This window comes from Heteronotia binoei, chromosome 1 (genome assembly GCF_032191835.1).
Source record: "Heteronotia binoei isolate CCM8104 ecotype False Entrance Well chromosome 1, APGP_CSIRO_Hbin_v1, whole genome shotgun sequence".
Taxonomy (NCBI): Eukaryota; Metazoa; Chordata; class Lepidosauria; order Squamata; family Gekkonidae; genus Heteronotia; species Heteronotia binoei.
In genome coordinates this window covers 268,949,766-268,967,047 of record NC_083223.1, presented here as the reverse complement: position 1 = coordinate 268,967,047, position 17,282 = coordinate 268,949,766, and the positions used below count along the sequence as shown (strand labels likewise).

Genomic DNA, 17,282 nt, shown 5'->3' with positions numbered 1-17,282 from the left:
GATTACTTTGGGAAGTTACATATTGGGGAAAAAACGAAACCGTTTCTCTTCAAAATTTGACTTATACGATGAGTGTAAAAACCTGGCTACAGCCCTGTATGCCACCCTCTACCCTCTTGGTAATGACGCCACGGGGCACCGTAATTAGGAGCAGAGTGGCCCTTCACCTCACCAGGAAGGTTCACGGCAGGTAGTCAACAATGCAATGTTCCCTCTAATTTCGCTCCTTTTGCTGAGTAGAGCAGTTCCCCGCCTGAACAGAACAGAACTGCTGTAATCTTGAAACAGGCGACGGGCAGTGCAAGCGCAGCTCCAGACTGCTGCCGAGTGGGGCTTCCTGCGTTACGGAGTGGCCGCTCACGTGCACAGCTTGGTGGGGGGGGGACACCAGCAGCAGCCAGCAGTGTGCCGAACCCAACGATAAATACCTGCCAGAAGCCAAAAAGGGTGCAGAAGAAGAAGACGACTGCAGATTTATATCCCGCCCTTCTCTCTGAATCAGAGTCTCAGAGTGGCTTACAATCTCCTCTATCTTCCTCCCCCACAACAGACACCCTGTGAGGTGGGTGGGGCTGAGAGGGCTCTCCCAGAAGCTGCCCTTTCAAGGACAGAGTCTCAGAGCGGCCTACAATCTTCACCTTCCTCCCCCACAACATACACGCTGTGAGGTGGGTGGGGCTGAGAGGGCTCTCACAGCAGCTGCCCTTTCAAGGACAGAGTCTCAGAGCAGCCTACAATCTCCTTCACCTTCCTCCCCCACAACAGACACCCTGTGAGGTGGGTGGGGCTGAGAGGGCTCTCACAGCAGCTGCCCTTTCAAGGACAGAGTCTCAGAGCAGCCTACAATCTCCTTCACCTTCCTCCCCCACAACAGACACCCTGTGAGGTGGGTGGGGCTGAGAGGGCTCTCACAGCAGCTGCCCTTTCAAGGACAGAGTCTCAAAGCGGCCTACAATCTCCTTCACCTTCCTCCCCCACAATAGACACCCTGTGAGGTGGGTGGGGCTGAGAGGGCTCTCACAGCAGCTGCCCTTTCAAGGACAGAGTCTCAGAGTGGCCTACAATCTCCTTCACTTTCCTCCCCCCACAACAGACACCCTGTGAGGTGGGTGGGGCTGAGAGAGCTCTCACAGCAGCTGCCCTTTCAAGGACAGAGTCTCAGAGCGGTCTACAATCTCCTTCACCTTCCTCCCCCACAACAGACACCCTGTGAGGTGGGTGGGGCTGAGAGGGCTCTCACAGCAGCTGCCCTTTCAAGGACAACCTCTGCCAGAGCTATGGCTGACCCAAGGCCATTCCAGCAGCTGCAAGTGGAGGAGTGGGGGAATCAAACCCGGTTCTCCCAGATAAGAGTCCTCACACTTAACCACTACACCAAACTGGCTCTCATCTTCATATTCATATGCAGACAGACCTTCCTCAGGCTGATCAGAATCACCTGTCCCCTCCATCGGTCATGGTTCTGCTAAGGCCCAAGTCCCCTGCTCAACTCAACTTGCTCCTGGGCTGTTTTAACTTCTCACTTGGATACAATACGGGAGCGTTTAACTTCTCACTTGGCCTCAGCAGCAAGAGAGGAGAGAGTTCCTCTGTTCTTCCGAGACAGGCTGTGTGGCCCTGTGAGCAGAAGAGCATCTGCTTGCCATTCAGAAGGCCCCGCCTTCAATCCCCACCGTTGCCAGTTAAAAAGATCAGGTGATGTGAAAGGCCTCCACGTGAGACCCTGCAGAGCCGCTGCCAGCCTGAGTAGACAATACTGACTTTGATGGACTGATAGTCTGATTCAGTATAAGGTATATAAGTAGGCCCCGACAAGATTGAAAGGCCCCGACATGCCAGCAGGGAGCAGGCCACGGGGGGGATACCCACCCCAGAAGAGCCCCATCCACACCCGCTGTCCCTGGCACAATGACATCATCCGGAAGTGACATCATCATGCCGGGGATGTCGCATCGAGGAAGCTCTAGGACTCGTGCTAAAAACTCTATGGTACCATAGAGTTTTACTGTTATTCCTGGACCGTTTCTCGTGTGGCACTCTAGGAATTGCGGTAAAACTCTATGGTACCATACAGTTTTTAGCATGAGTCCTAGAGCGTCCCTGGTGCGACGTCCCCTGGCGCAGTGACGTCACTTCCAGGTGACGTCAACACACTTCACATGCGCGAGGAACAAGTCCCCTGCCGCAGCGGCAGAGGGACTTGGCAACCCTACATATAACGCCGTATAAGGCAATATAAGGCACGGGTTTACATATTCATATGCAGACAGACCTTCCTCAGGCCGATCAGAAAACTCAAGTAGCTCTTCCACCTTCCAGTTATCCCCTCTCTGTAGAAATTTAGGCCATGTCTATACAAGAGGTAGGATGAAGTAATGGAGTCCTAAATCAGACCATACAAGTTCAGATTGCAGTTGGGGTGTGGGTCTTATTTTTGCAATGCCTACCCTGTGCTGGAAAAGAAACAAACCCTGCAAGCAGAAAGCTAGCTCATCAAGAGTAAAGGTTTGTGCCTTTTCCCTGGCATGCTAGTTTTCTGCATACCTAAACTCCTCTTCTTAGTCACTGTTTTCCCCAGTGGGTACAAAAGCCACTCACAGTCCAAAGCTGACCCGTCCACCCTACCATTGCAGGACTCTCCCACCACACTCTGTTGCCTTTATATGTCCAGCCCCACTAACCACTATGGGTCACGTACACACGGTCCTCTCTGAGGACTGACGAAAAGGCCCTCTGGTCCCTAACCTTTTGGAGCCTGCAGGCACATTTGGCCTTCTGACAGGGTTCGGTGGCTGCAGCAACAAAATGGCTGCCACAGCCTAACTTCATAAAACAGTGCAGATTCTTTGGCGCCCCCATGTGACTCAGTGACGTTATCAGTGCAGGGGTGCATGTGTGCCAGAAGTTAGCCTTGCCTAGGGTGCCAGAGAGTCAGTGCCAGGCGGAAGCTGCTGCCAAAGCAGCATTTAAAAAAAAATCTGTACAGCCAATCAAATCTTCTGTGGCCAATCAGAAGCCTTGCTGGGCAAAAGGCCCACGGAGCTCCACCCACATTCTAAAAAGACTTGGAAGAAAAGGTCTGGGTGGCAGGGCTATTTTTGTAGCAGGAATTCCTTTGCATATTAGGCCACACCCTCTGGTGTAGCCAATCCTCCTGGAGCTTACAGTAGGCCCTGTTTGAAGAGCCCTGTAAGCTCTTGGAGGATTGGCTACATCAGGGGTGTGTGGCCCAGGGATGGAATTCTAGCAGGAGCTCCTTTGCATATTAGGCCACACACCCCTGATGCAGCCAATCCTCCTGGAGCTTACAGTAGGCCCTGTTTGAAGAGCCCTGTAAGCTCTTGGAGGATTGGCTATATCAGGGGCGCGTGGCCTAATATGAGAGCCAATTTGGTGTGAGAGCAAGTTTGGCGTAGTGGTTAAATGTGCAAACTCTTATCCAGGAGAATCTGGAAGAACTCCTCCACTTGTACCTGCTGGAATGGCCTTGGCTCAAGCCATAGCTCTCGCAGAGGTTGTCCTTGAAAGGGCAACTGCTGGGAGAGCCCTCTCAGTCCCATCCACCTCACAGGGTGTCTGTTGTGGGGGGAGGAAGAGAAAGGAGATTGTGAGCCGCTCTGAGCCCTCCACTCTGAAGAGGGCGGGATATAAATCCAATATCTTCATCTACCTCACAGGGTGTCGGTTGTGGGGGAGGAAGGTAAAGGAGATTGTGAGCCGCTCTGAGACTCTTCAGAGTGGAGGGCGGGATATAAATCCAATATCTTCATCTACCTCACAGGGTGTCTGTTGTGGGGGAGGAAGGTAAAGGAGATTGTGAGCCGCTCTGAGACTCTTTGGAGTGGAGGGCAGGATATAAATCCAATATCTTCATCTACCTCACAGGGTGTCTGTTGTGGGGAAGGAAGGTAAAGGAGATTGTGAGCCACTCTGAGACTCTTCCGAGTGGAGGGAGGGATATAAATCCAATATCTTCATCTACCTCACAGGGTGTCTGTTGTGGGGGAGGAAGGGAAAGGAGATTGTGAGCCGCTCTGAGACTCTTCGGAGTGGAGGGCAGGATATAAATCCAATATCTTCATCTACCTCACAGGGTGTCTGTTGTGGGGGAGGAAGGTAAAGGAGATTGTGAGCCACTCTGAGACTCATCCGAGTGGAGGGAGGGATATAAATCCAATATCTTCATCTACCTCACAGGGTGTCTGTTGTGGGGGGGAGGTAAAGGAGATTGTGAGCTGTTCTGAGACTCTTTGGAGTGGAGGGCGGGATATAAATCCAATATCTTCATTTACCTCACAGGGTGTCTGTTGTGGGGGGGGGGGAGGTAAAGGAGATTGTGAGCTGCTCTGAGACTCTTCGGAGTGGAGGGCGGGATATAAATCCAATATCTTCATTTACCTCACAGGGTGTCTGTTGTGGGGGAGGAAGGTAAAAGAGATTGTGAGCTGCTCTGAGACTCTTCGGAGTGGAGGGCGGGATACAAATCCAAAATCTTCATCTACCTCACAGGGTGTCTGTTGTGGGGGGGAAGGTAAAGGAGATTGTGAGCCGCTCTGAGACTCTTCGGAGTGGAGGGCGGGATATAAATCCAATATCTTCATCTACCTCACAGGGTGTCTGTTGTGGGGAAGGAAGGTTAAGGAGATTGTGAGCCACTCTGAGACTCTTCGGAGTGGAGGGCGGGATATAAATCCAATATCTTCATCTACCTCACAGGGTGTCTGTTGTGGGGGAGGAAGGGAAAGGAGATTGTGAGCCGCTCTGAGACTCTTCGGAGTGGAGGGCGGGATATAAATCCAACATCATAATCAAAGGAGATCTCGCTACAAAAAAAGCCCTGGCTGGCGGGCCCCCTAGTGTCTATGGGCACAATGTTGAAGACCCTGATGGAGAGGGTGATTCTGGGCCCCCATCTCCTTTCCTGACTCTGCTGTCTTTCTCCTCTCCACCTCCTCAGTCCCTGCAGTGGTGGGCTTTTTCACCAAGATCCTCAACACCAGCTCAGTCCACGTCTTCTGGGAGCTGCCAGCCAGGCCGGGCAGCATCGAAGGCTTCAAGTTGTACCTGCGAAAGCTGCCGAGCGCCCACTACGAAGGCCCACAGACCTTGCCTGCCACCGCCAACTCCTTCACATATAACGACCTGGGTGAGTGACCCACCGCTGCTTCTCGGCTTGACGCTGAGCAAGGAGCTCTTTTCCTGGCCCCTCCTCCGGCCTATCCCACTTCTGACACCAATTCTGCATTCCTCACCCCGCACAAGCCACAAAAGCATTCCTGAGTCAGTCTTTCTGGGCTGTCATTTCCATTGGGCAAACAAACATGAGAAACCTATTCTGTTAGGTATCTGACGAAGGGAGTTTTGACTCTCAAAAACCTATACGCTGGAAATCTTATAACAGAAAAGAGCAGGAGTCCAGCAGCACCTTAAAGACTAACAAAATTTGTGGCAGGGGAGGAGCTTTTGTGAGTCACTGCCCACTTCTTCAGATACTCATGAAAGCTCCTACCTTTTTGTAGCAGTAGCTCCTTTGCATATTAGGCCACACAAGGGTTGCCAAGTCCAATTAAAGAAAAATCTGGGGACTTTGGGGGCGGAGCCAGGAGGCTTTGGGGGTGGGGCCAGGAGACATTGGGGGTGGAGCCAGGAACAAGGATGTGACAAGCATAACTGAACTCCAAGGGAGTTCTGGCCATCACATTTAAAGGGACAGCACACTTTTTAAAATGTCTTCCTTCCATAGGAAATAATGAAGGATAGGGGCACCTTCTTTTGGGGCTCATAGAATTGGACCCCCTGGTCCAATCGTTTTGAAACTTGGGGGGGGGATACTTTGGGAAGAGGCACTAGATACTATACTGAAAATTTGGTGCCTCTACCTCAAAAAATAGCTCCCCCAGAGCCCCCAAAACCTCTAGATCAATTCCCCATTATAGCCTATGAGAAATGATTTCCATAGGGAATAATGAAGACGTTTCCCTCTCCACACACACATACACACACACACCCCTTCTCGCAAATCTGATGTAGGGGATTGCCCTCTCTACTCATCAGCCAGCTTATTTCAGCAACAGACACAGACACAGAAAGTTGAAGCCTTTCACCATCTCCGGAGGTGCAAAGGCACATGGTCCTTTGGGGCGGGGCAGGAAGCAGCCTGGGAAAGCTCCGGTTGCTGCGATAGAGCTGGGTGGGAAGGGGAGGGGCAAAGAGAAGCTGCTGCAATTGAGGTGAGAAGGGAAGGGAGGAGGAGAAGCATTGGGGATCGGTGGGAACGGGAGAGGAGAAGCTGCTGGGATCGGGGCTGGGTGGGAAGGGCTGCCATTCCCCCTGCTTTCTGAATTTTTGGCCAGCGGGGGGAGGAGGCTCCAAATCAGGGGTCCCCCGCCCAGGCGGGGGATTTGGGAAGCCTACCTCACAGGGTGTCCGTTGTAGGGGGTAGATAAAGGAGATTGTGACCGCTCTGACACTCTGGGGGTGCATTCACACTACACTAACTAATGCATTTTACATCCGGATTTTTACTGTGTAAGAATAGCAAAAATCCGGATGTAAAACACATTAGTTAGTGTAGTGTGAATGTACCCCCAGATTGTCAGAGCAGTCACAATCTCCTTTACCTACCCCCTACAATGGACACCCTGTGAGGTAGGTGGGGCTGAGAGAGCTCTGACAGCAGCTGCCCTTTCGAGGACAACTCCAAAGGAGTTCCTGCAACAACAACAAAAAGCCCTGCTTGGCCACAAATTTTGTTTAAGGCGCTCCTGGACTCTTGCTTGGTTCTACCGCTGCACACAGCCTAACATTGCTACCTATCTTACGGTTGAAAAAGAGAAGGTCAAGGTCGTCTCCTGTGCAACCGCCAGTCGTTTTTGAATCCGGGGTGACGTTGCTTTCACAACGTTTTCGTGGCAGACCTTTTATGGGGTGGTTTGCCATGGCCTTCGCAATGTTAATCTTAGGCTTACCAGCTCCCAGATCTCTGTGGGGGAATCCCACAGTTTGGAGGGGATCCTCTCTGACATGGACAAGCTGACTGGTGGGGGAAACATCTCCCCTAAAAAGGGGATGTTGTGCAGGGAAGCTCTGGCATTTGGGCAAACTTTGTGGTTTTGAGGGCACACACACGCACACAAAAAAAAATCACGGAGTTTTACCCAGACACCAGAGCATCCGAGCGCAACATGGCCGACATGGTGATGTCACTTCCAGGTGACATCATCGCATCAGGGAACTCACACGATATCCCTGCCCACCTCCAGGATGCCCTCAAGGCCCCCCCCCACCCCGCGGGACAGGCGAGAGGACCTGGCAACCCTAACCAATACTCCCTCTAAGCCAGGGGGAGCCAACCTTGCTTAACGTAAGAGCCACATAGAATAAACATCAGATGTTTGGGAGCCACAAGACATGAACGTGAGATGTTGGAGGAAGGGAGGGAGGGAGGGAGGGAGGGAGGGAAGGAAGGAAGGAAGGAAGGAAGGAAGGAAGGAAGGAAGGAAGGAAGGAAGGAAGGAAGGAAGGAAGGAAGGAAGGAAGGAAGGAAGGAAGGAAGGAAGGAAGGAAGGAAGGAAGGAAGGAAGGAAGGCGAATAGATGGGGAGGAAAGAAAAGGTTCCCTGTGCAAGCACCAGTCGTTTCCGACTCTGGGGTGATGTTGCTTTCACAACGTTTTCACGGCAGACTTTTTTACAGGGTGGTTTCCCATTGCCTTCCCCAGTCCTCTACACTTCCCCCCCAGCAAGCTGGGGACTCATTTTACCGACCTCGGAAGGATGGAAGGCTGAGTCAACCTTGGGCCGGCTACCTGAACCAGCTTTCGCTGGGATAGAACTCAGAGAGTTCAGACCACAGTACTGCTGCTTTACCACTCTGCGCCACGGGGCTGCTGATGGGGAGAGTGAGATGGAAGGAAAGCAACTTTCACTTTAAATGTATTCTGCAAGCTGCTGGCTGGCTTGGCTTGGAGAAGCGATTTAAAGAGAGAAATACCTTCTCCAAGCTGGCCAATGGGCAGGGCCAGTGCGTGGGAGTAGGCAAAGTAGGCATCTTCCTAGGGACACCACCTGACCCGGGGTGCTACTGGACACCGGAAGGTAGGACCAGAACCAATGGGTTGAAATTAAATCAAAAGAGTTTCCGGCTCAACATTAGGAAGAACTTCCTGACCGTTAGAGTGGTTCCTCAGTGGAAGAGGCTTCCTTGGGAGGTGGTGGGCTCTCCTTCCTTGGAGATTTTTAAACAGTGGCTAGATGGCCATCTGACAGCAATGAAGATCCTGTGAATTTAGGGGGAGGTGTTTGTGGGTTTCCTGCATTGTGCAGGGGGTTGGACTAGATGACCCTGGAGGTCCCTTCCAACTCTATGATTCTATGGGTTTGTGGCCTACTATGCAAAGGAGTTCCTGCTAGAATTCCACCCTTAGTTCTACTGTAGACCAGCACGGCTCCCTCGGAAACGATTCTGGTTTTGTAATTCCTGCTTTATTTACAAAGGAGATAGAAGCAGCGCGCAGTTGGTGGGACTCTGTGCCTCCAACTGCGCACTGCTTCTATCTTCTTGGAGGCACGGAGTCCCTCCTACGGTGCAGCAGATGGGTCACCCCAGACGCGATCCACGTCCTCAGGCACCCTGCGCCTCAGGAACTCCATGTTCTGTGACTTTCCACTCACACAATCGTGTACACACCAGCTGTCTCACACATGGGCACAATACTTGTTTGCCAGGACTTTCGAAGGGGGGTGGACTGGCAGACATCCTTTAAGGCAGGGGTGTCGTTTTTTTATGAGGGCTGGAGCCTCAGCCAAAAGAAGGAAGAGAGGCTTGACTCAGTAGCTCTGCTGTGCGATTGAGAGAGCCTGGCAAAGCAAGCTGTGATGCAGAAGAACGCAAGAGAGAGGGAGAAGGAAGCAGAAGGCAGTCAGTTGCTCAGGGGCCTGATAGGAGCCCTCCGGGGGCCTGCTTCAGCCCCCGGGCCACATGTTTGATATCCCTGCTTTCAGGTGGAGAGGAGAGATTTGGGGTTTGTTATTTAACTTTATGGATTTGAGCGGATTTCAGAGGATGGTGGAAGACAGGAGGGCCTGGCTTGACTCGGTCCATGGGGTCGCAAAGAGTCGGACTCGACTGTGCGACTGAACAACAACAAATTTAACTTTGGTTTTGACTGGAAATGTTTGGGTTTTTTGTAACTCCCACAACACACAAGCCAATGTTTATTGGGTTTAAAAGCTCATAGGCCATATACCAACAGCAGTATAGATATTGGTGGTTGTAGATTTTCCGGGCTGTGTGGCCGTGGACTTGGCATTGTGAGACCCGACGCTTTGCCGGCAACTGTGACTGGCATCCGCAGAGGTGTAACCCGGAAAACTGGAGTTATCTCTGGGTCAAATTGAGAAGAAGTTCAGTTTTCTGGGCTACACTTCTGAGGATGCCAGTCACAGTCTCTGGGTCAAATTGAGAAGAAGTTGGTAGGCATGTAATTTATATCTACTCAGGCAGATGGGGTAGGGCTGAGTCAGGTAAGGTCCTCTATTAACACGTCACAGCCCAGGAAGCTCCCACAAGATAATGACTCAGTCCTCAGAGTGGTATTTAGTGAGGAGAGGGACCTTGGTAGGGTATAATGCTAGAGCATTATTATATTGGCTGGCTCGGAGAACGCATTTGTCGCTTTACATCATTTCCCCAAGCCAAGCTTACCGGTGGCTTGGAAAATGCACTTAAAGTTATTTTTTTTCCACCTCCCCTCCCTCTCCTTTCCCCATCTATTTTCCTTCCTCCCTCCCTCCCTCCCTCCCTCCCTTCCTTCCTCCCTCCCTCCCTTCCTCCCTCCCTCCCTCTTTCCCTCCCTCCCTCCCTTCCTTCCTTCCTTCCTCCCTTCCTTCCTCCCTCCCTTCCTTCCTCCCTCCCTCCCTTCCTTCCTCCCTCCCTCCCTCCCTCCCTTCCTTCCTTCCTTCCTTCCTTCCTTCCTTCCTTCCTTCCTTCCTTCCTTCCTTCCTCCCTCCCTCCCTCCCTCCCTCCTCTCAAACATCTGCCCTTCATGTCTTGCGGCTCTCAAACATGTGACCTTTATTCTACGTAGCTTTTACGTTAAGCAAGTTTGGCCACCCCTGGTGTAGAGGCACAAGGGAAGCTTTCCCAGTTTTCTCCATTGCCTTTCTAAGACGTCTCTGGACTGAGTGATCTCCCAGAAGCCGGGCCATGCTGCCCCCTAGTGCCTGCTGCCGGAAACACCAACTTCACGTTGTGTCCTCTCCCCCCACCTCCAACCCCACAGAGCCCTCCGCCATGTATGAGATCAAGCTCCAAGCTTTCAACGGGAACGGCAACGGGAACAGCAGCGTGCGGTTCGTGTCGCTCAAGGAGAACTCCGAGAGGCTGGGTAAGGACTGGGCAGAAGAGCCTACACAAGGGTATTGCTGGAACTCTGTCTGGGGCAAGCGATGCTCTGTATTCTTGGTGCTTGAGGGGGGCAACGGTGGGAGGGCTTCTGGAGTTCTGGCCCTCCTGATGGCACCTGGACTGGATGGGCCATTGGCCTGATCCAACATGACTTCTCTTATGTCTGGGGCAATGATGTTCTATATCAGGGGTGGCCAACGGTAGCTCTCCAGATGTTTTTTTGCCTACAACTCCCATCAGCTCCAGCCAGCATGGCCAATGGCTGGGGCTGATGGGAATTGTAGGCAAAAAACATCTGGAGAGCTAGCGTTGGCCACCCCTGCTCTATATTCTTAGTTCTTGGGGGTGGGGCAACGGTGGGACGGTTTCTGGAGTTCTGGCCCTCCTGATGGCACCTGGACTGGGTGGGCCATTGGCCTGATCCAACATGGCTTCTCTTACGTCTGGGGCAGTGATGCTCTATATTCTTAGTTCTTTGGGGGGGGGGCAACAGTGGGAGGGTTTCTGGAGTTCTGGCCCTGCTTGTGGAATTCCTGGTGGTACCTGGGTTTTGGCCACTGTGTGACACAGAGTGTTGGACTGGATGGGCCAATGGCCTGATCCAACATGGCTTCTCTTCTGTTCTTATGTGACACAGAGTGTTGGACTGGATGGGCCAATGGCCTGATCCAACATGGCTTCTCTTTTGTTCTTATGGCCACTGTGTGACACAGAGTGTTGGACTGGATGGGCCAATGGCCTGATCCAACATGGCTTCTCTTCTGTTCTTATGGCCACTGTGTGACACAGAGTGTTGGACTGGATGGGCCAGTGGCCTGATCCAACATGGCTTCTCTTACGTTCTTCTGATGGGATTTACAGCCACTAGATGTGGCTGTCGCCCTGGTTTTGGAGGAGACCAGACAAATTCACGGAGGAGGTGAGGGCTCCCAGTGGCTCAGAGGTAGGGATGCCAGGCTCCAGGTGGGACCTGGGGATCTCCTGGAATTACAGCTCATCTCCAGATGACAGAGATCAGTTCATGTGGAGAAAATGGACGCTCTGGAGGGTGGGGTCTATGGCCGTGTACGCGACTGAGGTCACTGTCCTCGGCGGGGAAGGCGGGATATAAATAAAAATTATTATTATTACTGTCCTCCCCAAGGTCCTTCCCCAAATCTCCAGGAGTTTTCCAAGCTGGATCTGGCAACCCTACACCCTACCCCACTAGCAGCCAGGGAGAACCCGGAAACCCTACTCAGAAGTGGTCTGTTTCCGAATTCCAGATGCTGGGAGCAAGCCACAAGAAAGGCAGAGGCCTTCCTCCCCAGGCTGGTGGGCTTCCCAGAGACATCTAGCTGTCCTCTGTTGGAAACAGGACGCTGGCCTCAGAAACCCTTCAGCCCAGTCCAGCAGGGCTCATGTATACCGTCTTGTCCGATACTCCTTCTAAGCTGTGGAGTCTTGTGAGCAAAAACTCTACTTTGTGAGCTACTGGCATTAAAGTTATGAGCCACTTCATGAATTAGCTTGCTCTGGGGCCATTCTTCCTGAGCTAAGACAAAATTCTGTGAGCCAGAGGCTCACACTAACTCAGCCTAGAGGGAACACTGGTTTGTCCTGGCATTGTCCCCTTCCCCGCTTCTAATTTTTCAGAAACGCCCACTTCTCTGTTCCTCATTTCTCCTCAAAGGGAGGGCAACCTCCATGTCCCCCACCCCTTGCTTGCCGGTCTTTCCAACCCCATGACTTCCCTTTGTTTCTTTGCCCCTGCAGATGCCAACCCGGTGTGCCAGTGCGGGCAGGACGGGGACAGCTCCCTCGCCGGCATCGTGGTTGGCGTTCACATTGGCATGGCGTGCATTATCTTTTGCGTTCTCTTCCTCATGTTCGGCTACCGCAAGAGGTGAGAGCCTGGGGACCCCGCCCTCCTCCACAGGTTCGGCCTGACGTCTCTGGGATGCCACCCCCCTCCCCACAGTTTCCCAGAAGCCTTAGGATACCTAGCTTTCTGTTCTTCCCAGTTACAACACAGTGTTTGCTACCCACACAAAACAGAACAATACCTCCTTTGCCCTGCTTTTTTGTAGCAGGAACTCCTTTGCATATTAGGCCACACCTCCTGATGTAGCCAATCCTTCTAGAGCTTACAGGACCCTTCGTACAGGGCCTACTGCAAGCTCCAGGAGGATTGGCTACATCAGGGGTGTGTGGCCTAACAGGGCTTTTTGCGTAGCAGGAGCTCCCTTGTAGATTAGGCCACACACCCCTGAGGTAGCCAATCCTCCAACAGTTGACAGGGCTCTTAATACAGGGCCTACTATAAGCTCCAGGATTGGCTACATCACGAACGTGCAGCCTAATATGCAAAGGAATTCCTGCTACAAAAAAGCCCTTGACTTACCCAGAATGCTCCTCAGTGCCTGCTTTTTCACTCCCAGCATTCCATGCCACAACTCCAGTGATTTTGGGGAGGAGAGGGGGGGCGAGGCTTACGTCTATGCTGCCTTCTCTAATTCCCTGGGTGTATTTCACACGCACGAAATAACGCACTTTCAGTGGACTTTGCAACTGGATTTTCCTGTGTGAAATGGCAAAATCCACTCGCAAATGGTCTCTTGAAGTGGATCAAGACGGCATTTTATTTTGTAGCAGGAGCTCCTTTGCATATTAGGCCACACACCTCTGATGTAGCCAATTATCCAAGAGCTCTTAGCAGCCCATGTGAAAGCATCCTCTCGTGTCTCCACGAACGGTTGCGTTGCCCTGGATTCCCGGCAGATCCTCCATCGCAGACCATCAGGGTGGGTGTAGCAATGGTTCTCGGCCTTTTTGAAGTGTGTGTGTGTGTGTGTGGAAAGTGTCCTCAAGCCAAAGCTGACACAGGCAACCCTCAGGGCCGGCCCTGCCACTAGGCAAAGCAGGCAATCGCCCGGAGCACCGGCTTTCTGGGGGCGCCAAATTGGGCAACCCCCAATTGGTGACTCGGTGACAATATCAGTGCAAGGGAGGAGGGCGCCAGTGGTTAACCTTGCCTAGGGTGCCAGACAGTACAGGGCCAGCCCTGGCAACCCTGTAGAACTTTTAAAGCAAGACACGCACATAGTCTGCCACTGCAGAACAACCCTCGCAGGTATCCATCCACGTGCCCACCAGGGCCAACCCTGCTTAGCGTCTGAGGTCAGGAACTCCTTTGCAGATTAGGCCGCACCCTTCAATGTAGCCAGTCCTCCTGGAGTTTACAGGAGGCCCTGTATAAAGAGCCCTGCAAGCTCTTGAAGGATTGGCTACATCAGGGGTGCGTGGCCCAGGGATGGAATTCTAGCAGGAGCTCCTTTGCATATTAGGCCACGCCCCCTGGATGTAGTCAATCCTCCTGGAGCTTATAGTAGGCCCTGTATGAAGAGCCCTGTAAGCTCTTGAAGGATTGGCTACATCAGGGGGGTATGGCCCAGGGATGGAATTCTAGCAGGAGCTCCTTTGCATATTAGGCCACGCCTCCTATATGTAGCCAATCCTCCTGGAGTTTACAGTAGGCCCTGTACGAAGAGCCCTGTAAGCTCTTGGAGGATTGGCTGCATCAGGGGTGTGTGGCCCAGGGATGGCATTTTAGCAGGAGCTCCTTTGCATATTAGGCCACGCCTCCTAAATGTAGCCAATCCTCCTGGAGCTTACAGTATGCCCTGTACGAAGAGCCCTGTAAGCTCTTGGAGGATTGGCTACTTCAGGAGTGCGTGACCTAATCTGCAAAAGGAGTTCCTGCTACAAAACGAGCCCTGAGAACTGCTGAGGGGCTGAATGGCAGCAGGCAAGCTTGGCTTTAAAACAAAGTAAGTCCAAAAAAGTAAACTAGTCCCCTGTGCAAACGCGAAGTTGTTACCGACTCATGGGTTGACATCACATCATGATGTTTTCTTGGCAGACTTTTTTAAAGGGGTGGTTTGCCATTGCCTAGAGTGGCCCCGTGGCACAGAGTGGTGAAGCAACAGTACTGCAGTACTGTGATCTGAACTCTCTGCTCACGACCTGAGTTTGATCCCTGGTGGAAGCTGGGTTTTCAGGTAGCCGGCTCGAGGTTGACTCAGCCTTCCATCTTTCCGAGGTCGGTAAAATGAGTACCCAGCTTGCTGAGGGGAAAGTGTAAAAGACTGGGGAAGGCAATGGCAAACCACCCCATGAAAACGTTGTGAAAGCAACGTCACCCCAGAGTTGGAAACGACTGGTGCTTGCACAGGGGACCTTTCCTTTCCTTGCCATTGCCTTCCCAGTCATCGACACTTTCCGCCCAGTAAGCTGGGGGGCAGATTTTACTGACCTCAGAAGGATGGAAGCTTCCGCTGGGATCGAACTCAGGGCATGAGCAGAGCAGTACTGCAGCTTTCCGCTCTGCACCATGAGGCTCCTTCAGAAAATAAGTCTGGCCCCTGACAATCCAAAGAACCACTGAAAAGGATGCATGCAGGGGCTTGTCCACCTCAACCCAAATTTTCTTTCCCCTGCAGCCTCTTCTGTAAGAAAGGGACCCAAGAGAGTTGGACCGTCCCCCAGGGAACAGAGCCGGTTCAAACCACCACCCGGGAGCCTCTCCGAACTCAGCGAAAGCCCGAGGGAAGGGCAAAACCCTCCGAGATGGTGGAACTGGTCACTCAGGTGAGGAGGCGGGAGGAACAGGGTCCGAATGTATCAGCTGTTAAAGGTCAGGGTCTGATCACTTCAAACTGTCCCTTCTGCCACAAGTTCTGGTTTGGGCTTGAAAGCGTTGGGGAGACTTTAGGTGTTTGGCCTGTTCCTCACTCTCAAGGCCTTCAAGTACTTGAAGGGCTGTCATCTAGAGGATGGTGCAGAATTGTTTTCTGTTGCCTCAGAAGTTAGGACCAGAACCAGTGGGTTGAAATGACATCAGAAGAGTTTCGGGCTCAACATTAGGAAGAACTTCCTGACCATCAGAGCGGTTCCTCAGTGGAACAGGCTTCCTTGGAAGATTGTGGGCTCTCCTTCCCTGGAGGTTTTTTAAACAGAGGCTCGATGGCCATCTGACAGCAATGAGGATCCTGTGAATTTAGGGGGAAGAACTTCCTGACCGTCAGAGCGGTTCCTCAGTGGAACAGGCTTCCTTGGGAGGTGGTGGGCTCTCCTTCCCTGGAGGTTTTTTAAACAGAGGCTCGATGGCCATCTGACAGCAATGAGGATCCTGTGAATTTAGGGGGAAGTGTTTATTGAAGAAGATATTGGATTTCTATCCCGCCCTCCACTCCGAAGAGTCTCAGAGCGGCTCACAATCTCCTTAACCTTCCTCCCCCACAACAGACACCCTGTGAGGTGGGTGGGACTGGAGAGGGCTCTCACAGCAGCTGCCCTTTCAAGGACAACCTCTGTCAGAGCTATGGCGGACCCAAGGCCATGCTAGCAGGTGCAAGTGGAGGAGTGGGGAATCAAACCAGGTTCTCCCAGATAAGAGTCCGCATACTTAACCACTACACCAAACTGGCTCTGTTTCCTGCATTGTGCAGGGGGTTGGACTAGATGACCCTGGAGGTCCCTTCCAACTCTATGATTCTCGGGGAGGGGCTGTTAAAAAGGGAAAGGGGGATGTTGTTGTATAGGCCCAGCTTAAGGACTGTGGGGCTGATAGGGAAAAGGACCTTGCAGTGGTAGGAAAAAAGATTGCCTGCGCATAGCTGGTAATGCCAGTTTGGTGTGGTGGTTAAGTGTGCGGACTCTTATCTGGGAGAACCGGGTTTGATTCCCCACTCCTCCACTTGCACCTGCTGGAATGGCCTTGGGTCAGTCACAAGCTCTCGCAGAGCTGTTCCTCTCAAGATCAGTTCCTGCCAGAGCTCTCTCAGCTCCGCCTGCCTCACAGGGTGTCTGTTGTGGGAAGGGGAAGGAGATTTGTAAGCCGCTCTGAGACTCCTTCAGGTAGTGAAGGGCAGGGAATAAATCCAGTCTCTTCTTCTAAAGTTGACGTCACTTTCCTTCTTCCCCACAGAACCCTCCATCCTCAGATGGACTCCCAACCCACGACACTCCCTGTTTCGAAGTGACCATTGAACGCTGTCCGCCTTCCCAGCCCAGTGGTTAAGCCAATGCAGGTGGGGATGGGGTCGGTGAGGCCTGATGTGGAGGAGCTCCTCAGTGGTTCGGCCTCCCTGGACCCCGGCACCTACCACCTCATCCGGGACACCAACCGTAAACCTCCAAAGAATCTACCTCACCTCTGCTGGACCTCCAGGGTTCAGCTCTGTCACCACCCTGCCCCCCCCCCCAATTCTCTTGGATGTCTATTTTTGATACAAATACCAAAACTACCTCAACCTCCAGCCACTCTGGCTGCCAAATAACAACCCCCCCCCTCAGTGGGCAACGCCAGAGGGGAACGGGGGGCAGTTTCCCCAGCAACTGGAGGCTTCCAGAAGCTGAGGCAGCCATCTTGAGAGGAAGAGTCAACCTCTCTCCTTGGCTGCCTCAGACCGGAGGTGGGAGCTGACCCCAAATTTCGCCGAAGCCAAACCCTGCATTAAGGATTGGGGGCTTGGATTGGGGGGAGGTTGAGACTCCAAAACTAGTTCCAAATGAAGAACACCTCCACACGGGTGGGTGAGGACTGTCCCCTTTCCGACCCCCCCACCCACGGTGCCTGGGCGCTTGGCACCAGCATACCAAATATCGCCAAACCAAAAGCGGGAGCAGCAGCATGACCCCCCCAACCCCTATAGCGCCCCCCCGCCTCCTCCTCCTCAGTCATGAGGGGGCAGGGAGGGCGCATCCCCTCAAAAAAACCTCATGCTCCTTTCAATTCTCTTGCTGCTTCCTACAGAGTGTCTTTTTTTGATATATATATTATATATATATGTATAACGTCTCTAATCCAAATATTTTTAAAGATGATTCAAGGAA

The 17,282-nt window shown here is 52.5% G+C and overlaps 1 protein-coding gene across 3 annotated transcripts in view; it reads left to right on the top strand.

The window, feature by feature from the left end:
* Positions 1-17,282, top strand: part of LOC132584027 (immunoglobulin superfamily DCC subclass member 3-like) — a 66,160-nt gene extending 48,878 nt beyond the window's left edge. The window contains exons 10-14 of one of the 3 annotated variants that reach the window (XM_060255802.1): positions 4,958-5,146; positions 10,282-10,386; positions 12,162-12,291; positions 14,888-15,035; positions 16,375-17,282. In XM_060255802.1, the coding sequence (XP_060111785.1) occupies positions 4,958-5,146; positions 10,282-10,386; positions 12,162-12,291; positions 14,888-15,035; positions 16,375-16,467 (665 nt within the window). In that variant the 3' untranslated portion in view covers positions 16,468-17,282. Of the gene's footprint in view, positions 1-4,957; positions 5,147-10,281; positions 10,387-12,161; positions 12,296-14,887; positions 15,036-16,374 lie in introns of those variants that run through there. The other 2 variants (XM_060255810.1, XM_060255818.1) reach the window with 2 other exon arrangements.